Source organism: Chenopodium album, chromosome 1 (assembly GCF_948465745.1).
Source record: "Chenopodium album chromosome 1, dcCheAlbu1.1, whole genome shotgun sequence".
Classification (NCBI taxonomy): domain Eukaryota; kingdom Viridiplantae; phylum Streptophyta; class Magnoliopsida; order Caryophyllales; family Amaranthaceae; genus Chenopodium; species Chenopodium album.
Window position 1 is genome coordinate 88,047,762 of NC_137834.1, and position 23,171 is coordinate 88,070,932.

Below are 23,171 nucleotides of genomic sequence, written 5' to 3' on the forward strand. Positions count from 1 at the left end.
TCAGTCTAATTCCTTAAACCGAATCCCTTCTATAATGTGGATAATCACCGCTTGAAAAAACTGACGAAAGTAAGTCAAATTTTTATTCTCTCTCTAAAATATAATACAATTGGATTATCAAATTCTCTAATGTTTCAGCTGTGAGAAGTCATAATTGATAAATGGAGCACAAAACCAATTTTTATCATCCTTTAGTTTGCATGAGGTACAATACCATCATTTTTTATTGTCAAAGTAGCATAGATGTATTAATCTTGATTTTCATTTGACAAAGTTGGTACGCCTTGAAACAATTTCATCCCTAATTTTGTTCTAAAATCCCGAACAAAATCACAATACATATTCTCTAGTATTCTAATATTTAATCCGTATCAACACACGTGATTATATATATGTAAAAAATGTAAAATATAATATTTTTTGTAATACATAATTTATTAAGTATTAAAATTTATCCACCTTTTCGTATGTATATATATATATATATATATATATATATATATATATATATATATATATATATATATATATATTGCATAATAGCCTTTATCCACTTTTTGTATTTTCACAATTTAAAATATAAATAATAGCCCACACATCTTTATACCTTATATCTAATTTCTTTATCACATTGTTATTCTTAAATTGTTTTTCAGTTTTGATATTAGTAACAACATCTCTGACCAGTGAAAATAAAAACTATCAATTTACTCGTTTTCGTCCATGCCTCTTGTTAAATTAAAATGAACATATTACATCGTCAAGCATAATCTCTTTTTCAAAAAAAAAAAAAAAGTGTCAAGCACAATCAAATTCTTTATAATGGTTATTGTAAGATTGAATATATTGTTTATAATGGTATTGGTACATCAATTATCAATACATGGGTTATTCAATTATAATTATTTTATTTAAAAAAAAAAAAAAAGAAGTTATTACTCCGTAATGCTCAATGGGTATCTTTTCCTTTTTAATCTTCTTATACTGTCATATATATGGAGTGTAAGTTTAAACAGTATTCGAATCATTTGGCAAAACCAAAGTTTTTTTTTCCTTTTCTCTCAATATCATCACTTTTTATCTTGATTTGGAGACGAATATGTCTTGCGCCACACTTGAAGGTGTGAAGAACGACCATAATGCGATCAATTGTACCAAAGATGTGTAGTTCAATGACGTTTAATTAGCTTAATTGATTAAATTTTTAAAATGTGACATTCAATAAAATTCCGTTTACATAAAAAAAAAAAAAAAAAAAAAAAAAAAAAAACTCTAATTTATAATGTTAGTTACTTTTGTCGAAAAAAAAAAATTTATGAATGAGCCAAAGAAAAGATGGGCACAATGAATTCATTTTCTTATTAAAATGACTGGGCCAAATTATTGGACCATCTAGAAATAAAGACCCTTTGCACACCCCAGCCCACCCCATTCTAGTGCAATGTCTAAAAAGGCATACATGTTAATGTTTTCTTTTCTTTTTTTTTTTCTTTTTTTTTTTTTTTGGATAGATGTGTAAAATAGGTTAATGTATCACTCTCTTTGTTTTTATTAAGTGTTTTATTTTGATTGGGCTTGTAAGTCGATTTAGAAATTTGACCAATAATGTATTTAATTATTTAATAAATATAACAATTAAATATATAACTAATCATTAAGACGATTTTAACAAAAACCCACAATACTATATTTTTTCTTATCTACTCCGTATAAATTACTAACATTAGTCAAAATTGGTTAAGTGGATATTACAAAAAGTCCAATTGAATCTTGTAAAAAAAGCAAAATAATTATAGTTTCCAAACACTTTCATAGCATCACGTACATATAGGGCATAAAATATTTCCTTAATGTTTTTACAGTTGTAGAGTATTTTAAGAGAGGAGAGGTATAGAAAGAGAAAAAAGAGGCGTATACATAATGCATATGATGAAGAGAGAGAGACTGAGAAAATCTGTCAAAAGAAAACAATGTTGTAATTAAATTTTAACTAAAGAGATAAGTTGCGATTAAAGAACGGATATGACCTTGACCTTGAAAATGACCCTTTTTTACCTTGCCATATTAGAAAACTACAAAATGTGACAAGAATGCCCTTACAAAATAACTGACGACTCTTGTGTGTCTTTCTACCCCGCGCGCCAAACATCCTCGCGCCTCTTCAAGAGTCTCCCTATCAAAAGCCACCGTTAATTTGTTACATACAACGTCTACTTTCAACTTTCTTTCATATTCCCCTGCAATTTCTTTTATCAGGTATCCACTCTTTGTTTAATTCATTCATTTTCTTGGTATATTGTACACATGAATATTTGTTACAAATTTGCTTTTTTTTTTTTTTTTTAATCATGAGTTTTTAACCTGTTTAAAGATTAATTGCAAACTCTGTTTTTTTGTGACTCAAAACTTTTGTGTACCTTACAAACATGTTGTCCATTGTAAGTTTCATCGAAAAGAAAATTCATGAATTAGAATATTGTAACAAAGTTTACCGAACTTGTATGAACACACAGTTTTTAGTCATTGATATAGTTTGAAATTCTGGAGACTAAGGGGATGTATTATGACTTACATTATATTCATATGTAAAGTATACGTAGAATTCGCATATGTTTTGATATATAAGAGCCCTAAGGAATAGATAATGTAGACGATATTTAAATCAATGTCTTGGATACTTGTATATTTTATATATTGTGTTTTTGTATAGTAAGTACTTTTTTTTTTTACAAAAAAGTAATCGTGCATAAAATTGCTTCCTTAAGCTAATTAGTACTTGCTTGGTTAAGAAAACTTTGATACATGAAGCATAAAAGTGCATATCTTGTAACGTTTGGTAAGTACACTAATGCATTATTTCTTTCATATGAAACATAAATGCAGCATATATAAAATTGAAATTATGATACTTATCATTACAAATGCAGGATTAAATTTGTATCATAAGGTTGTCGCCAGTTATTTTGATATACCCATGAAGTTGAAGATGGGAAATCGTCGTATTTGTGTATATATCCTGCTAATGTTTCTTACATTTTCGTCGAAAGGCCATTCTTTTTCATGGGGCTGGTTTTCTTCCTCTAAAACCTCCTCATCTTCTAGTAATAATCACCAATATTCAAAGAACGCGAATAATATAAATGGTATGGTTGCTGAGTTTTCTTTGGAAGCCTTGGATGATCCTAAGGCGGTTGAACTAATTGAAAATGCAAGGATGAAGTTAGGAGGATCGAATCCTTGTTGGTTTTACGCGTACAAGAATCTGTTTTCTTCGTGTTCAGAGATTTTTGCAGCAGAGGAAAAGAGAAGTAGGCTTGCTTGGCTTCTTAGTGATTGTTTCCAAAGAGATTCCGGGAGGGATCCTTTTCCTTCATGTAACGCGGAAGTTTTCATGGTTGATTGTCTTCGAAAGTTGAACAATGATGATCACAAGACTTATTTGGAATTTTACCTTGAGACCAACTCAATTTGCCATCAGTTACAGTTAAGTTATTATACTCGAATTATTACACATTAGTGGTGTTTATTTTTTCTAATTACAGTTTTTGGCAGGTCTAAGGCTTTTAAGCTTCAAGTTGAAAGTTTGGTGAATGACTTGAAGAATTCAGCATTATCAACAGAAGAAAAACTAGAAACTATTGAAGAAAAATCAGATACTCTGCTCTATAACTCGAATCAAATCCAAGAATCAATAACGTCGATTGATGAACAAACACAAAAGGTGGGAGATAACCTTAAGAACATGCTAGGTGACTTAGGCATTGTCATGAAGCACACTAAGGAGCTTAACGAGCAAGCGAGGGGTATTGCCTTGTCTCAAGTAGAGTTATTAGAAGGACAAGGGCTAATGAAGGAGAAAATGGAAGAAAGTATTGCAAGAGTAGAAGAATCTTATAGTCATCTTAGACAGGACATTGAAGGTTTGCAGAAGAAGGCATCTGAAGTTGAAAAGGAGGTTACTAGTCTTGGAGAGGCGTTGTCTTTAAGGCTGCATAACCTTCAGGGAAAAACTGATGATATTGCTGATATGGCTGGACTTTCGATAGAGAAGCAACAGCAACTTCTTGCAAGCCAATCAGAGGCTCTTCAGGGTCTTCAGTCTCTTACTGATTTTCAGTCTAATGCTCTTCAAGAGAGCAGGTAAGAAGTGATACACTGCACAAATTATGTGGAATTCATCTGCACAAAATTTATGGACTATTCATCTGCACATTGTGTCTAGACTAATTCATCCACACACAAGCACATAAGTAAATTTTGTTTACTGCGAAGTATAATTTTTCCTGATAGCATCATGTATAGAAACACTAAAGGCTGTATTGCATAGTTGCTTGCACTCCATATTGTGTGTATTTTGTCTAACATACACAAATTACATACTGTTTTACCGTGTATGAGCACGAATTCAGCAATACAGACACACTGTAGGGTTAGTGCCCCCTTTATAAAATTCCCCCTCCAATAATGCGACTTCTGATATATATTTCTTTGCTAAAACTTCAGACTTCTGATATTTTACAGGGCTACTTTACAGCAGATAGTAGGATTTGCGCAGGGGCAACACCAAGAACTTAAGGAGCAGCAGGAACAGCTACTGCAGGCTCACAATCTTTTGGCTAGTAATTCAAAATCAATGTTGGAAGCTCAGGTTATTATTTACCCTAAGTACATTTTACGAAAAGTAACTTTCTCCTTACAATATTAACTTATGGACTGAAATCATTTATCTGTTTGTCCTAAATTTTGTAGGAAACTTTTGAGTCGAAACAAGCAAATATGTTTACTGCCATTGATAAGCTCTTTGCCCTGCACAATGCCATGTTGCTTGAGTCAAGGCTTATTAAAGCTTTCTTCATCTACTCCCTCCTAATCGTCGTTTTCTACATGTTTACCAGCACAAAGCAGACCTACTCTGTCAGATGCAGTCTCTACCTAGGCATGTATTTCTTACCTGCAGAAAATTAAGTGATTTTTTAAGTATATATGAAGAAGCTAATTTTACTTGAAACAATATATCACTAATTGTGCAGGTCTATGCACTGCATTTACAATAGAGTGTGGTATACTAAAGTTTACATCTATCGAAATTGAACAGAAAACTCGACTCAGAACAATAGTGAAATCACTTCTTGGCGCTTATGCTGTTATCCAGCTTTTGTATGCATTTGTTACATACAGGTATACAGAATAAATATTTTTAAACAACAAGCTTAGAGTATTTTCTTTTTGAATTACTACAAATATTTAAGATGACTTTGTAGTTTTACAAACTAAATAATATGGGTTTTTGCAGGGACTATGAAGCATTAAATCACAATATGTTAGCAACTTTGATTGAAAAGGTAAACAACATTCAAAAAGTAAGAGATTATCCTTCAGATGATGAGGAAGTGGATAGTGAAGTTGATTGGATTTCATGGGTGGAGACCGAATTGCCGGAAGATTCAAGCATTCATGAAGATCCAAACTATATGCCACCAGTTGAAGAGGAAAGAAAGTCAGAAAACTCTGTTGTGATTTGTGCTGAACGAAAGTATAACCTCCGAAATCGCAAGCATTTGATATAATAATTTACATGTGTAAAGTAATTGTTGATTTTTTTTTGTTTGTAACAGCAAAGGATGATGAAAATGTTCAATAGATGTAACAACTAACAAAGTAACTAGTTGCTTATGCTTGAGAGATAACAAATAGGTAACATGCTGATAAACTATGTATGGAACTACATAAGATTATCATAGATAGGTTTTGTAATGTTGCATTTTCATTGTCCATTTTCAATGGAGTCAAAGCTACATCTTCCCTCAACTAAGGTTATACTTTGTAAGTTTGTAGAACATAACACTTGTACATCCGACCAAAGGTCAATTTAAAACAACTTCTCTACTATTGTGATCAATGTTGTTTAATGAAATTGAATGCGTAACTTTTTTTTAAAAAAAAAAATTAAAAAAAACAAATAAACCCATGTAGCATTGTCCAAATCAATTTAAAAAAAGTAAGCATATCAAAAAGCTAGATGCAATTAAATTAGGTGATAGGAATATAATGAAAGGAGAGCCACTCAATCAAATATATGAAAGGTTTACTTTTCATCAATGACTTTTCTCATATATCAGCACACAAACATAGAATTTTTTTTTTCTTTTTTAAAAAAAAATTGCTAAATCAGAAATATACCCTTGAACAAGATGCTTCATAACAAATATGCAAGAAAGCTAAACAACTAGAGAACAAAAATGGAGCTATGGTTTGTGATTGCTATAACAACATGCATTACAGCCTTAATAATCACTTACCTATCCTTAAACCCGAAACTGAAATCGAAAAAATGGCCTCCAGGACCCCAATATGTGCCAATTATTACCATGATTATATGGCTAAGAAGATCATTTGCAGAATCACAAACAGCCCTTAGAACACTTACCTCAAAGTTCGGTCCAATAGTAACACTCTCATCAAATCCTGCACGCCCTGTGATATTCATATTTAATCGCGCTTTGGCCTACCAAGCTCTAGTTCAGAAGGGGGCCTTATTTGCTGATCGACCTGAGCCACTTCTTATTCCTAAGATACTTAGCAGCAACCAGCACACCATCACCTTAGCAGGTTATGGGCCTTTGTGGCGCATCCTTCGTCGCAACCTCACAACTCATATCCTCCACCCTTCAAGAGTCAAGGACTTCTGTTTGGCTCGCAAGTGGGTCCTTGACATCCTCCTTGATCGTCTCAGGGTTAGTGCTGGCTCAGACTCAAGCTCAGGCTCAGATTCGGGTGTGGTGAAAGTGATGGATCACTTTCGGTTTTCTATGTTTCATTTACTTGTAGTCATGTGTTTTGGGGATAAGATGGAAGAATCTCAGATCAAAGAGATTGAAGCTGTACTTCAGGAGCTACTGACTTCCTTGCTTTCTCGCTTTCGAGTACTTAATTTAAGGCAAGCTTGGTTGACAAGGATATTGTTTCGAAAACGCTGGAATGAGTTCTTTAACTTGAAGTATAAACAGGAACAGGTGCTTATCCCTTACATCAGAGCCCGGCAGCAGCAGCAGGAACAGCATCAGAGTGCCGAAACAGCAGATGATAAAAGCGAAAGTACAACACTAAGTACTTGTTATGTGGATACTTTGCTGAAACTAGAAATCCCATCTAGTAATGAGAACTCTACAGCAGGAACAAGAAGGCTGACAGAAGAAGAATTAGTGTCTCTTTGTTTTGAATTCCTTAATGCAGGAACTGATACAATCTCGACGACTTTGGAATGGATAATGGCAAACCTTGTAAGGCATCCAAACATCCAAGCTAAGCTCTTTGAAGAAATCAGAGGAGTCATAGGAGAAGAAGCAGAGGAAGTTCCGGAAGTTGCACTTTCGAAGATGCCTTATCTCAAGGCTGTAGTATTAGAGGGACTAAGACGGCATCCCCCAGGTCACTTTGTCTTGCCTCATGGGGTGACACAAGAGGTGGAATTAGGTGGTTACACAATACCCAAAAATGCATCCTTAAACTTTGCTGTTGCTGAGATAGGCAAGGATTCTGAGGTGTGGGATGATCCCTTACAGTTTAAGCCTGAGAGATTCATGGGGATGGTCATGGACCGCGATATAGATCATGAAGAGTTTTATATTACAGGGTTTGGAAGCCGCGAAATAAAGATGATGCCCTTTGGTGCAGGAAGAAGGATTTGTCCTGGCCTCGGATTAGCCCTGCTTCATTTGGAGTACTTTGTAGCTAATCTGATATGGAAATTTGAATGGACTGATGTAGATGGAAGTGAAGTGGATTTATCTGAGAAGCAAGAGTTTACCATTGTAATGAAGAATCCACTTCATGCTCATATTTCTCCAAGAAAATAAATTAATGCAGCCCTTTGTTTACATTGATCTAGAATTTATGATTCAGAGCAACATGGTATTATACTAGTTCAACCTGAACCTACTTGGTTGACATATAATAACCCAAATTTTCTATTTGCATCTCAGTTAAAAAAATATATAAAGTTGCTGTAAATGTACTCCCTTCGTTTTTTCATTGCAACAGGCGTGTAGGTTAAAAAAGGACTAGAGAAGGTAGACAGATAGATTAAACAAAACAACTTCCAACACTGGTAAGAAGGAAAGTATGTAATAAATGAAGTATTATCTAAGACTGACAGTTGCAGACAATCTCTTCTGAAAAATGATGCAGCAGCAAGTTCTATGATCTGAGAGATTAATATGATTTATTTATATTCCATAGACATGTCAATATTCGAATACAAAGACAGCTGAGATAAAGAAAAATTACAATGCTGCAAAACTGCAAAGTTGCAAACTGCAATATATAAATTATAGGTAATAAATGGGGTTCAAGCAAGATCAAAAATAAAAGGAAGGGCTGCTTATTTACTTTTTCCTCGGAGACAAATGGACTTGGAGTGGATGCTTCATCACAGTAGTAAACTCTTGCTTCTCAGATAAATCCACCTCATCACCGTCCACAGCATTCCATTCAAAGTTCCAAACTAAATTGGCCACATAATACTCCAGATGAAGCATAGCCAAGCCGAATCCTGGGCAAATCCGCCTGCCTGCACCAAAAGGCATCATCTTTATTTCACGACTTCCTGTAATATCAAATTCTTCGCAGCTCCCTTCTGCTGTCAGGAATCTCTCAGGCTTGAATTGCATCGGATCCTCCCAGACCTCAGGATCCAAATTAATATCAGCAACCATAAAATTTATGACTGCGTTTTTAGGTACTGTGTATCCGCCCAACTCTGCATCTTGGGTTACAGTGTGTGGAAGAACAAAGTGACCTGGTGGATGCCTTCGCAGTCCCTCTAACACTATAGCCTTAAGATAAGGCATCTTTGACAGTTCATCTTCTCCAATTTCTACAGCTTCTTCTCCAACAACTCCTTTGATTTCCTCAAAAAGCTTAGTCTGAATTTTCGGGTATTTGACAAGGTTGGCCATAATCCACTGCAAGGCTGTTGAGGTAGTATCAGTTCCGGCATTAAGGAACTCAGAACAAAAGCTCACCAGTTGCTCCTCAGTCAGCTTTCTCTTGCTGTCCCCCTCTGGGACTTCCAGTGTCAACAAGCTATCCACGTAACAAGTGACCAATCTTTTGCTCTGATCATCAGGGATTTTTGCCTCTTCTAACAGACGTTTCCTTGCTCTAATTTTAGGAAATAAAATCTCCTCCTGTTTGTTCCTCATGTTGATAAGCTCATTCCAACGACTGCGGAGCAAAATCCGAGTCACTGAAGGCCATAAATTAAGTACTGCAAAGCGATTGAAGGATGTCAATAACCGGTACTGAATTTCTTCAATCTCTTTGATCTGGGATTCATCCAACTTATCCCCAAAACACATGAACACAAGCAGGCAGAACATGGCAAAGCGAAAATGATCCATCACATTGACAGCATCAGCATGATCTTGTCCACTGGAAGCCCTGAGACTATTAAGCAGGATTTCAAGAGTCCAACTCCTGGCATGACCAAATTCTTTAGCCTTGGAAGGATGAAGGATCTGAGCAGTAAGATTTCTCCTGAATAGTCTCCAATTCGGACCATAACTAGCTGAACTGACATTATGCTGGTTACTGGTAATAATCTCACTAGTAGGCAGAGGCTTAGGACGATCAGCAAACACAGCCCCATCATGAACCAAGGCCTGGTGAGCCAAAGTACGGCTGGAAATAAAGATGACAGGATATCGACCAATAGGCAGGGAGACAATTGGCCCAAATTTGGAGCAAAGTCTCCTGAGGGCTGCTTCCATATCTGTGGATGATCTCCCTAGCCATTGGATACGACTAATGATGGGAAAACCACGAGGTCCCGGAGGAATATTTGGTTTAGATTTAGACACCACCAAGGAAACCAAAGCCTTAAGCAGTGCTGCAATGCAAGCTGTTACAATGATCAAAAACCATGTCTCCATGTTTGCAGTATGTTCCTCTCTTCAATATCTGTTACAATTTAGAGATGTTTTTCATAATCAAAGATTTTTATAGAAGCACAACTAAAGTGTACAACACAGTAAAAGACACAGATTTTATCAGAGTTTATAAAATGAATGTGAATACTGTCAGTGGAATTCTGGCCCAGGAAAAGCATGCAAAGCTAAAGTTCTAGTGAATGAAAATCACTTTTACAAAAATGACTATGCTCAGTCCCCACTTGTTGATAGTCATTGAATTGTATGACTCTTTGCAACAAAAAATAAATAAGTTAAAAATAACAATTCGTAATAATTGAGCTACACTATCCCCAAAAAATTCTAGATGAGGCAAACAAGAGCAACAACCAACACCACCCAAATAAAATACAATCAAAAAATTAAGATGGTACATGGGGTTCTCTTTTTATTTAGTGTTATGTGTAGATTTTTGCACCTTAACATTTAAAACACTTTGTAGTAGAGTTTTGTTATCTTCGCTTTGTTCTTATCACTTATATTTCGTATTATGGAGTATTGATTTTCAAAATCTCATTACAATCAAAATAGTTCATTCTAGACTAAAGCAGAACTACTTGGACAAAATTATAAAGATGACAATTACAATACATTTAGAGTTTAGACCATACAATATATAAAACATAAAAATTCATACCAAACCAAATTAGACTTTAAAATTCATATCAAAGCCTTCACAGTAATGACGTCGCATCATCCAAGTTGTTAGTTACGGAGTATAAAAAAACATACAATCCGTATTAAACCAGTAATTGAACCATCTAAGAAATAAAATTAACAAGAAGGTACAAGCATATAGAAATATTACTCTATTGAATGTGGCGCCTACCCGATCAAGCCAGGCCGAAGTTGATCACCTCTATTTCTATCCTACATTTTTTCTTTCTTTTATTTTTTTTAAAGCACAACTGCTATCCTACTTCCTGTTCTTAGTTGTGCAAAATCACACTTTCCTTAAAAAAAAAAGAAAAAAAAAAAAAAAAAGCTTTAAGATTACACTTTCTCACATTCTAAGGGGCACATGCTCTAACAAGTACAAGGTACAACATATAATTTCACCCAGAAAAATAAGGATCAAATAATCAACACAGTATATCTGTACCATATTAGCAAATGAATTTTCAAAGCAAATTCAATAAAAAAAAAAAAAAAAAAAAAAAAAAAAAAAAAAAAAAAAAATGAGGTAAATAAATAAATATTTAGGGGCCCCAAAGTATCGGATTATAATATTTATTTCATTAATTGGAGTTTGGACCGCCAAATAAGGAAAAGCTCCATAAAAAAATATTCTTGGGTACATTAACACCTACACACTACAGTACATGGGTAATTGGTATGCCGTACACATGGAATTGTTGGAAGATTGGAAGGGAACACTCGAGTATAAAAAATTACTCCGTAATAATTTATCAATCAAATTGCTCAATAAAACCCATAAAATATTCTACTGTAATTAAATACGAAGTAAATTTTAATCCTCAGTCTCCGTAATTAGCAGCTAAGCAGTATTAAATATTAAATACAAAATTTTCACAATAATCCATAATAAGCTCAAATTAAGCAAAATAATCACTTCACAAATTCACAATGAACGAAAAGATCATTCAAATCATAATTAACCAATAATAAATTCAAATTTCAATCACCTCTATAATCCTTCCAAAAACAATCACCTCAAAAAACAGTCACTATGACACTATCAAACAATTTAATTACATATAATCATAATCAAAACTATCATGAAAGTAATTAATTTAAGATAAAACTTACTAGAAAATTACCAGAAAAATGAAGCTTGAGTAATGAAATTAAGGTTGAGGTGAAAAAGGTTACCTTTAAGTTTGGAGGAATGTAAAACAGAGGCGTGCTGAACAAGCCTTCGCGTAAAGTCACAGAGAAAGAGAGAGAAAGATGGAGAAGAATTGTCGTCTGACTTTCTCAAAGTCGGGACGAACAAACGCAAAGTCAGGTTTAATTGATTTAAAGGTTGATAGTGTCAAAAAGATTTAAAGGTTTATAAAAGAGTGTGAATAATACCGGTGGTTTCTTTCTGCCCAAACAAACTCAAGATATATTTATCCGGAATTAATAATCAAGTTTATCTTCATACCAAGACAATAACGGACTATTTTCTTTGGAGTACATACTACCTCTAGATCGTATTATATGTAACTTTAGGGTATTATTTATGAGATATAAAAAACTTTAAAGTTGCATATATTATGATCCGGAGATAGTATTAAGTTAGACCACATTTTTTTTTATTAGAGTATAAACATTAATATCATTGTTATCACACTTTAATTTTTTTAATAAAAACTTTAAAGTTGCATATATTATGATCCGGAGATAGTATTAAGTTAGACCATATTTTTTTTATTAGAGTATAAACATTAATATCATTGTTATCACATTTTAATTTTTTTAATTTAATAGTAAAAGCACAATTGAGTTGTTAACTGAGAGAGTGAGGGATAGCTCAAATTGTTAGAGCTTCCCTCCCGATTTCAGGAGATTTTGGGATCGATTCTCACCCCCGCCCTTGTGGCTCTCTAAACACCAAAACAATTGAGTTATTAACTATCAAAATAGTACATGATAAATAATCCCTCCGTTTCAATTTCTTAGTCCCATATACTATTTTCGACTTCTTAAAAAAATCTATCCATATTAAATGTATTCCACTCTTAACTTAACTTTTATTTCTTGTTTTATACATATTTAATTATACCGTATTTGGTTAAATTAATTGACTGTGAATTGATTTGTAAATTGTTTTACTTTATTGTTAGATTCCAAATATTCTCCTTTTTTTATTTTACGTGATTGATTTCATATGAGATTATCATATTAAAACAGATGGAGTATATTTAATCAAAGTAAGGCAATAACAAAAATATTTGAATTATTTTATATGTACAACATAATCCTTAAAAGTTTTAATTTTAAAATATAAAATACGAAGACACAGGGTACAAATGATAATATGACAATTATGATGTCAAAAAAAATTAAAAAAATTAAAAAAAAAAAAAAAAAAAAAAAAAAAAAAAAAAAAGGATAATACGACAATTAATTTTGGACGGAGTTGTGTAGTTTCTACCACACATCACAGCAAACGTCAGGAAGCCCTTAACTGAAGTCCAAGAAGAAAAATAAATTGAAAAAAATTTAAACCACACAAACAATTGAACAAACTTACTTGCGACAAACGAAAAGGAAGTGGATAATTTTAATTGAATGCAACATTAATATATTTTAATTATTGTGGTTTAAACGTAATTACTACTGTTTGTTGTCATTATCGCCACAAATATGTCTTTCTTACTGCCCAAGAATGTCAACCTGGGAGGAGCTCAATCCATGCTTATTCCACATTTTAAGTTGGACTATGTATTAAGTCGTGTAAAATTGAAATTAAGTACTACGTATATGCATTGGAAAAGAAAAGCGGAATGTTTAGATGTTTGTATGAATAACAATATGCGTAGAAATGACAGAGATCTTGGTTATTACTCCGTATAATTTATAAGTAGCAATCAACTTGTGTGAACCAATCAAATACAGGTTTGCACAAAATCGATGTATAAACTAATCGTTACAGAATAATTATGCTAGCATACAAAAATTCAGTTCCAAACGAGGAGCACCAGCTGAATTCAACTGGGCAATGTGACGCTATCCTTGAGGATATCTCTTCGGTCTTCATCTCCAGTCCAGACATAACGTAAGTTACATAACTATATACCGAATAGTGTATACCAAAGTTGGTGTGGAGAAGGGACTTGAAATTTTTTCACAATCTCGAACAATCAAAGGATTCAGCTTGAATGCTTGAATATATGAATCATTATGTGCTCACATGAAATCATAATCATCATTATCATCGTAGCCAGCAACAGCCAAATCATCATCAGGCTTATCAACAAGAAGCTGCTTTTTCTTTAAGCCTGCAAGACATAATCAAAAGGTTGTTTGCTTTAAGAAAATTAACGGGTATAAAATAGACCTTAACTTAGACCCTTATTGATTTACCTTAATTTTGCTGAACTGAACTTATTTTTACTGAACTGGACTAATATTTACTGAACTGAAATTATTTTTACTGAACTTAAATTAATTTTACTGGAACTGAAATTATTTTTACTGATTTTCTATTATAATTCTTCTTTAAGAAAACTGAATTTTACTGAACTGAACTTATTTTTACTGAACTGAAATTATTTTTACTGAACTGAAATTAATTTTACTGAACGGAACTTATTTTTACTGAACTGAAATTATTTTTACTTAATATTATTTTTTTAAGGTGAATCAAACAGGGCCTTAGTAAAATAAATATTGAAGATTACTGATAAAAATTATAAATCTCATGTAACAACAAATGGAACGCAAGATAATGAACTGAAAATGAGCAACAGATACATTAATGGAAAATGATGGGCGTGGAGAACTGAAGGTGACTGCAGTACTGCACAAAGAGCATCTTGCACTTCAGAAGCAACCCATCAAGATCTAATTCTGGTAGTTAATCTTTGCCTCTTAGTGATGCAAACGTAGGCTAAAAATTTTCTGTACATAAATCTAATCTAAACTAAGGAATAAGCAACACAAAATTGACAAATATGAAGTGAAAATGATGTAGATTATGAGAGATTCACCAACAAATAAGCATAAGAGAAGGTCAAGGCTAGACCTGGCAAATGGGTCATTCGGGTCGAGTCTGGGTCGGGTTACTTTCGGGTCGGGTAATTTCGGGTCAGCTAACATTCGGGTCGGGTATGAGTCGGGTCATTTCGGGTTTCGGGTCAACTTCGGGTCAGGAATCAAGTCCGGTTTGGGTCAGGTCAATTTCGGGTCGGGTATGTTCGGGTCAGATCAATTTCGGGTCAAGTATGTTCGGATCATATTCAGGTCAGGTCAAATCTGTTCGGGTCATGTTCGGGTTGTTTTATTTGTGAATCAAGCTCAAATCAATAATTTTATAAGCTGTATATATTTTGTTATTGTTATAAAAACACTACCAATTCAGTTAATGAGCTTATCTACGATTAAAGATGAACAATTTAAGTTATTTTTGGTACAAGACATTTTAAGTTCAATTGTAAGGTAATTTTAATTCAAGACATTTCGGGTATCGGGTTCGTTCGGGTCAATTTCGGGTATCGGGTCTGTTCGGGTCAAACAATTCGGGTCGGGTCAATTTCGGGTCGGGTCAACTTCGGGTGTCAGGTCAGGATCGGGTCAACTCCATTTTCGGGTTGGGTCGAGTCAATTTCGGGTTTCGGGTCAATTTTTTGGGTCATTTTCGGGTCATGGGTTGGGTCATTCGGGTCGGGTCATCGGGTCTGGGTCAGGATTGCCAGGTCTAGTCAAGGCCAAGGATGAAAAAAACCTTAGACCAACACCAAAAAATTCACAAGTTTAATTGCTAGCTTCCTCATCTAAACCATTCAGCATACTTGGCAAGTTCAGTTCTTGCTTCCTCGTCTAAAGTCTAAACCATTCTGGGCAACATAGGCCACGAATGCGCGGCTTTTATATAGAAGAATACCTGTTTTCTTTTTACCGGCATTGGCCTCTTTCTCTGCCTTCAATTTTTCATTTGCAATTGCTGTAACTGAGGCGGCAACTTCCTTTGCATTTGCAGCCTTTAAAGAGGCTGTTGACAGCCTCATTACTGCTTTTAGTAACCCAACATAGTGGTAACTTTTCTGCATTGAGAAAGAGGTCAATTTTAAGTTAGTGATCCATCATAATTGATGAAATAGGAAGATATGAGTGAATAGCTAAACAATATCATGTAAAAAATACAAGTAAAAAATGGATATGAGAAGAGCACACCTCATATGGACGAAGCTTATGAGAAATCAGTTCAGCATATTCTAAAAAATCACTTTCAGACTTAGGTATGAAACTGTCCAAAGTCTTGCCATCACCTTTTCTAGAAAACAGCTCTGTTGTCGCCTTAAAATCCGCTTCCTCCACTAGCCTGCAAACCACAAAGAATAAAATGAAACCAAGAGTATTAAAATAAAGCTAACTCTTCGACTAGCTTCAGCTGCTAAGGAACCTACAATTAATATGCAGTCCTTCAATACTAAGCAGAAATGCATACAAGATATCAAAGTGATAAAATAGCGATTCTTTTTTTATCTTTGCAATAGTACAAATGAAAGTGAACAACAGACAATGCACGGCAGTAGCATACACATGCGTGCTAATCTAAAGGAAAAACAAGCACTACAAAAGCCCCCAAAAAAATTCCCTAAAAATCTCTCCAAAATCAAGTTTTCTGACCTCTTCTAATAAAACTTAATCTAGACAGCCATAAAAGGCTCTTCTGTGTTCTTGAACTTTAAGGGGTGATTTACCAGTGTTTTATCGCCTTTACCATAAACTTCCTACATTCTTAAAAGTTGCAACATAACAGTTGGAGTTTCATGATCATTATATTTTTGAAATACTATAATTGTAAAAGTGTGTATATATTGAAATTATACATTTTCTTCCTGTTGTAAATGTTATGATTATTTAAGAGCAGAAGAAGTAGATGTTTACATTTCTCAATTCAACAATTACAATGTTACACACAACAACACAGATATTGATGCAATAGGCCAACTTACCAGGGTGGAAGATATACCAAAAACTGTTTCACAGACTAAAATAGTTAGTATGAGTACAAACTTCAGCATATTGGAAGTTTGAAACTCTAATTTTGTGTTAGATTAACCACTGTCTTTCAAGTTTTGACCAATATGATTATTTATTGTGTACAATAATGTATGATACCTTTAGTAAAAAGAATAAGCATAGTGCTAATGATAAAGTCACAGGGGTAAACCTAGGCACAGCTGAAATGCATTAATATTCTCTTTTGTTCTACTTAACCAATAAAAAGTAATAAATTCTTTTTCTTAAGCTAATCAAGAAATCAATACTAGTCCCAACACTTCCTCAATCTAAGTTTGTTCGTTATTGGAATCCTTAAACGCATCTACAACTTTAGGTTTCAAAATGCAACAAAGACTCAAATTAAACATTTCTCTTGATATAGAATTGACTGTGGTATGATCCAGAAATTAACCTTTGCTGGCGCAGTTTCTCTGCTACCGGATTCAATGGTGTTTCTTTAGCTAATTCTACATCTTTTCCTGTCTTCCCAGTTTCCTTAGATCCAGCTTTCTTGGCAGGCTTTTCAGATGTTTTTCCTGTTGCTGGTGCTGGTGTCGGTGCCTGAGAAACATCACACATGAGTGCAGGAAAGTAAACTGAACCATGATTAGAGCAGGAGGGTACAGATCAAATGAGAAGACTCAGAGCATAAAAGGACAATACTCACGAGCTAGGATGATAGATAAACCATTTAAGAACAGAAAACTAGTCATAATCATACAGCAGACAACAATGTAAGCGAAATATTAAACCATGTTTAAACCTTATAACAAATCTGCTAAAATATTAGATATGACGAATGGTCATAAAAAAAAAAAAAAAAATACAGATAAAAGCTTACAAGGAATGGTGACACCATTGAAGACAGTTCAAATTTGGCACAAATTGGCATCACCATTCAGAACATACCGGTGCAGATTCATCATCATCCTCCCAGGATTCCTTCACTTCGTCATCATCAACATCTTCATCATCCCATCTACTTTTTGGCAGATCCTTTTTGAGAAGTTGTGGCACTGCTTCGTCCTCTAAATCAACATCATACATTATACTTAGCCAAAAATCCAACAAATATTTCACGAGCAACAGAGGAAATATCATGCCTTCTTATTACTGCAAATTTGAAAACCCATTTTTCAACAATTTATACTGTAAAGTAACTCTATGTTATACTCCAATTCACATTATAATACAAAAACTAATGATTATATTACCCTCATCAAATATACCCTTCAATCAATTACCCTGATAAAAGCTTCCCTCCTAATCACTATCCAAAATTCAGGCAAGGTCTTAATAACACAAGCATTGCTCAACTGCAATGTTCAAAATCGGGTTTCGGAAAATTTTACACACCTAAATTTAACCACAGTGAAGATAACTTAATCTACGATTTTGGTAACAAATTCAGAAAAAACAGGATATTACAGCTTAAGCCAAAAAAATAAATAAATTAAGTTTAGCTAAATAATCAAGACCAGTTCAATACTCAAAATCATTAGCATTACAAAACTCGAAGCGGAAAGAGAAAATAAAAGTCAATCAATGAATTAAAGTAATCGTCAAAATCATACCCCAATCATCCATGATCGTTTGCTAATTTGAAAAGTTGGTTCACAATTCAACTATTGATGTCACTGCAAAAAGTTAAACAATTAAGTTAAGAAATTTATTACTACAAATTCAGAGCAATCGATAACTTCAATTAATTGCATAAAACGGAAACCCTAAAACCTCAACAATATGTAATTCAGTTTGATTGAGATAATTGAAACCCTAAATAGCTAAATTATCACAGATTAAAGAGTGGCAAAAGATGAATCAATTGAAGATTAAAATTTAATTAAAATCAAACAGACTAGAAGGAGAGAAGAAGGGAGAAACCTGTAAGCTGTAACGACGAAGTTGTGATTTGTAAGAAAAAAAAAAGTAAAGAATGAAATTGGGGAAATTGGAGACAAGAAGTGTAGAAGTAGAATGTTGATGTGGAGTATGGATGAGGTAGAAATTCGTGGAAAGTGATGAGTGTTAAAAGTTGAATGTTTTAATTTTATTTATTTTATTATTTATTTTTTTTTTTTTGACAAAGAAAGTTGAATGTTTGAGGGTGAGAAATGATGGAATTCAATTACGGTCACAAGGCATGACGTGTCACAAAAAAACTATAGGCATTATTAACTCTATGTACCCTATATATCTCTATAGCATGACATTCCTTACATATTTTGATGACATATTTAACCCAAGTTAGAAGATCGGAGTACAATTATAAAGCTTAGGGGCCGTTTGGTTGGGGTCTTGGGGGTAATCAAGAAAAGGAATGGGAACCAACTGACCCGATTCCCTTTGTTGATGTTTGTTTTGCACTTTCTTTCATTCCCTCTCCCCTCTTTATTATCCCAAATCCCTCTAAATTCATTCCCCACCCCTCTAGACTTTTCCATTCCATTCCCTAACCACCACCACATCACCACCTTCCTACCTCCACACACCACAGAGAAAACTCAACCACCGCCCTACCCACGATTCGCCGCCTCTCCGACGACTCTCCCCCTCCCCGTAAAAACTTTATTCTCCTCACGCAAAAACATCCCGTGGGGTGTTTGTGGGGAAGAGATCATTGCGCGAGGCCGGCGAAGGGCGGCGAAGGTGAGGCGACCGGCGGTGTAGGTGCGGCTGGTGGTTTGGTGGACGAATGCTGGCTAGAAAAGGTGGAAAGTGAATGAAATAGGTGGTTGTGTAGTGGTTGTGGGGTGGTTGTGTGGTGGTGGGATGATGGGTTTGTTTCCCTTGGTTTTGAAAACAAACAACATAGAGAAAATTGGGTATTTTCATTCCATTCTCTTCCATTCCCTTTGTTCATTCCATTCCGTTTACCCCGGGTGAATAAAACGGCCCCTTAGTGTTGTCTCATTAAAACACTGGAGAGGAGGGGAGAGAATCTGAGAAGCTCAACAATGATTATCTGAAATTTTAAAGTTTGTCCCCTTGATTTTCTTACCCAAATATAGTGGTTGACTTCTGCGCATTTGTAATGCTTTCTTTGTTCACTTGCCAACGATTGGAAGGAGCGAGTAGTTGTTATTCTATTGGGAAATAGTAATCATCTTTTCCTTTTATGGACCTCCATTTTTGGATACTATCTCCTTCCACTAGAATACTAGATTGATTTAGGGACAATTCAATTTCAAGTTCAGTAGATTAACAAACCAGTGGAATTGAACAAGCGAAACTAATAATTTCCGACACTACGCTGCGCAGGAGAAACCCCAACTTCACCGGTTCAAAGAAAGCATTTGTATTCCTTCAAAAAAAAAAAAAAAAAAAAGAAAGCATTTGTAAATATAATTATCTTCCCGCTAATTTTTTTTTTAGGTGTTACTGTTAAGTTTAATTAAGTTTTGTATTTTGAGCACTTTGTTCAGAATTGGTTTCGTGGTGTAGTTGGTTATCACGTCAGTCTAACACACTGAAGGTCCCCAGTTCGAGCCTGGGCGAAGCCATTTTTCCCCTGTTTTTGGTTTTTATCTACAAAACAATAGAAGATATTTACTTTGAGAAGATCAATCCTTAACATCAATCACGGGCATATAGTATACTATAAAACTTATCATTTTCTTAACATAAATTTTACAGCTATAAAAACACTTATAATGTATTAAATATTATATCATATTACGGAGTAGTTTTTATAACCCCCGTTCATTTGAAAATACACATCAAAATAAATAGAACTGTCACAAATTAAAAGTTATTCTTAATTGGATTAAAGTTACTACTTAAAAAAATTGTTAAAATTACCCTTATATATAAGCTTGAATAATTAATATTATCTGATTTTGGAGATATTAAGAGTTGGACACTAATTTTGTAGTCATCCCTTCCCTCTTAGTTTATATACAAGTAATAAAGATAAAAATCTTGTTCCTAACGAGAAATTCCCTAAAAAATGAGGTTTAATCTTGAATAGTAGCACAAAGCCTCATTATTATTTGTGACGCGACCAGACTGATAACTTAATGGCCGCAATTACAGTATTCTCAAAAATTGCAAAATCCGTTTATTTGATCTATCCTCCTCGATTGGTTTGTCTCAACCGCAGAAATTGTTGTACATCCTTTACTTCCAGCTATGGCAGTGCCCGTTACCCCTTTTCGACCGCGCCGTCGAAAAAGAGAAAGGATGCGGCCACGACTAAGGCAAGTTTAAAGCTTTGCTCGCAAGTATTATACTCTTGGTTTTTTTTTATTTTATCCAACACCTTGTGTATTGCTACTGTTAACTTGTTCAAGGTTGGAATCTCCTTATCAATGTTGTAGGGTAATTTTGTTAACGGGTCTTATTCTAATGGTTGTAGATAGGTACTTACTTGCAATTTAGAAAATTAAATTCCCTAGGGTTCGTTTGGCATTACTGTGGTTTTCTGTTTTTTGGTTTTTTGTTTTTTTTAAAGTATATGATATATGCCCCATAATGAATCAAAATTTTTTTGAACTTATTAAAATCATGATAATTTTGAAAACTGACAACAGAAAAGTGGAAACACCTTTTTCTTGTTTCCTGTTTTTGGTTTTTTGTTTTAAAAAAAACAGGAAACTGAAAACCAAAACTGATGCCAAACAAACCCCTAGCTATTAGCTTAACCATTGGAGCTAAAAAATTAAATTACCTTGGTCAAGCAAATTAGCTTAGTGCTTGAGAAATAAATTTGCCAAAACGATAGGTTGATACATTAATAAAATTAAATGTAAAAAACTAATTAATAAATTGAGGTTCAATTTAATCACAAGCTACTAGCTAACCATTGGGGCACAAATTAGCTACAAAACAGATTAACTTATGATCTTATGTGACTTAACAAGTTAATTAGCTTACCATTAAAATTACTCTTAATAATCAGAGCATATTACTTATCAAGGCACATAGCGCCCAATGATACATTAGATGATATCTTTGTAAGAGGATGATTAATCACATTGCTGGTCATGGCATTTTTAAGGCCTTAGGCATATTTAATCAGAGTGTCTTAACAAGCCACCATCATTTGGGAAAACTTTCCATCCAAAAGTTTTACGGAATTCATCATACCTCTTGAAGGTTCAATTTATTTGGTCATGGCATTTTTTGCTTTGGAAACTTACAGGGAAGAAAATTTTATTTTCAGAATTTTTGATTTTGGAAAATTAATATGTAAGAATTTTATATTTTGAAATTTTGATGTGTGAATTATTGATTTTGAAAAATTGAGAACTTCAATTCATATTATAACAAGAACAAACACATTAATGTAGCCATGAGTAAAATTAACAAGAACAAGCAAATTCCCTCACTCTCTTTACCTTCCTTTTCCCCGTTATCCAAAAGAGGGATTTTGTTTTCTTCACCCCTCCCCTTCCTTCACTTCCCCTTCCTTCATCTTCCTTCCCCTCCTTTTCCTTCCAAAAGTTCTATCCAAACACAGTGTAAAACTATGAGAAAATTAAGTAGTTCACAAAAATTGTATAAACATAGAATAATTCATTCAATCACACTTAATCATCCTCATTAATTAATGCCAAGTTTCAAACAAACTTTTTAGAGTAATTTTTAACATTTTTTTATTATATCAATAATGAATTTTGAAACACGCTAGAATAGATAAATCTCCCATGCTTCAATGATAAATAATTAGCAAAAAAACATAGGGCAAATAAGAGCACAGGTCAAGAAAACCAAGAAAATTTTATTCCAATTTCTTGTTAACCGACTTACTTGCCACAATTTTTTGTTTTTTACCTCCAAAAACTTGACGATTTCTCCTAAATTAGCCATTTATTTTCTTTTATAAATATACCTTTTTAGAGTTCACATTTTACATTCATTTCCTTTTGAATTGATTATTAATTCAAGAACACTAATTGCTTAAAACTCATAACACAAATTCTTCCCAAAATTTCAATATGATTAGACAAGTCTTCAATAATCTTTTCGAAAGAAACCCTATCAATGGTGCGGCAAATACCTCAAGTTACAAAGGTTTGTCCTCCCATACCACCCCTAACCTTTCTACGTCTCTCAAATTTAATCTAATCTCTGCGTTGGAGAATCGAGAAGCACGATATAGGTTGTATATTCAAGATTTGAGACGAGTACTCCAAGGTCAAGAAAAAATTAATGAGATTCCTTTGTTGACGACACAAAATGAGGGTAAGCTTGGTTACGCATCACTTGAAACATGACCATAAGCTAAAAAATGAGATTAAAATGTACTATAAATTTAGGAAAGAGAATGCTTATATTATTTCCGGATTGGTTTTTGGTGATAAATGGCATGAGTTTTATAATATTCAACCCGATTTTTCGAGGCCAATCACAAAGCATCGCAATTAAAGAATTCAATGATAATGCAACGATTAAAAAGATCGAATTGAAATATTCGAAAATTGATTCTATGCTTTTTTTTTTTTTTTTTTTTTTTTTTACAAGAAAATTGCTGCTAAGGCTTTAAAAGTCGGATAATTAGGTCTTATTTATTCTTTTTAGTTT

The 23,171-nt window shown here is 33.8% G+C and overlaps 3 protein-coding genes, 1 non-coding gene and 1 pseudogene across 5 annotated transcripts; 3 read left to right on the forward strand and 2 right to left on the reverse strand.

Moving 5' to 3' along the window:
• The first annotated feature begins 2,802 nt into the window (after nt 1-2,802).
• On the forward strand, nt 2,803-5,666 carry LOC145638417 (protein GAMETE EXPRESSED 1-like). Its single transcript, XM_081689388.1, has 7 exons — nt 2,803-2,836; nt 2,928-3,483; nt 3,553-4,140; nt 4,522-4,648; nt 4,750-4,936; nt 5,031-5,178; nt 5,294-5,666. Exons 1-7 carry the CDS (start codon nt 2,803-2,805, stop codon nt 5,565-5,567), a joined length of 1,914 nt encoding a protein of 637 aa, XP_081545514.1. The 3' UTR covers nt 5,568-5,666.
• Nucleotides 5,667-6,175: 509 nt separating this feature from the next.
• LOC145561429 (cytochrome P450 89A2 pseudogene) lies at nt 6,176-7,877 on the forward strand (annotated as a pseudogene).
• Nucleotides 7,878-8,204: 327 nt separating this feature from the next.
• Nucleotides 8,205-12,000, reverse strand: LOC145561445 (cytochrome P450 89A2-like). Its single transcript, XM_081621849.1, has 2 exons — nt 11,802-12,000; nt 8,205-9,960 (listed from the first exon to the last, which is right to left on the reverse strand). Exon 2 carries the CDS (start codon nt 9,930-9,932, stop codon nt 8,385-8,387), a length of 1,548 nt encoding a protein of 515 aa, XP_081477975.1. The 5' UTR covers nt 9,933-9,960; nt 11,802-12,000; the 3' UTR covers nt 8,205-8,384.
• Nucleotides 12,001-13,458: 1,458 nt separating this feature from the next.
• LOC145625131 (uncharacterized) lies at nt 13,459-18,683 on the reverse strand. 2 transcript variants are annotated; one of them, XM_081678217.1, is made up of 7 exons: nt 18,531-18,683; nt 18,221-18,283; nt 17,556-17,674; nt 17,059-17,207; nt 15,813-15,960; nt 15,523-15,682; nt 13,459-13,918 (listed from the first exon to the last, which is right to left on the reverse strand). In XM_081678217.1, exons 2-7 carry the CDS (start codon nt 18,231-18,233, stop codon nt 13,827-13,829), a joined length of 681 nt encoding a protein of 226 aa, XP_081534343.1. In that variant the 5' UTR covers nt 18,234-18,283; nt 18,531-18,683; the 3' UTR covers nt 13,459-13,826. The 2 variants fall into 2 exon arrangements, with proteins under 2 accessions (XP_081534343.1, XP_081534338.1); XM_081678212.1 differs by lacking the exon at nt 18,531-18,683 and having other exon boundaries at nt 17,556-17,759; nt 18,221-18,260.
• A 1,392-nt stretch (nt 18,684-20,075) lies between these two features.
• On the forward strand, nt 20,076-20,149 carry TRNAV-AAC (transfer RNA valine (anticodon AAC)). Its single transcript has one exon. It is a non-coding gene; the product is annotated as a tRNA-Val (tRNA).
• Nucleotides 20,150-23,171: the final 3,022 nt, after the last annotated feature.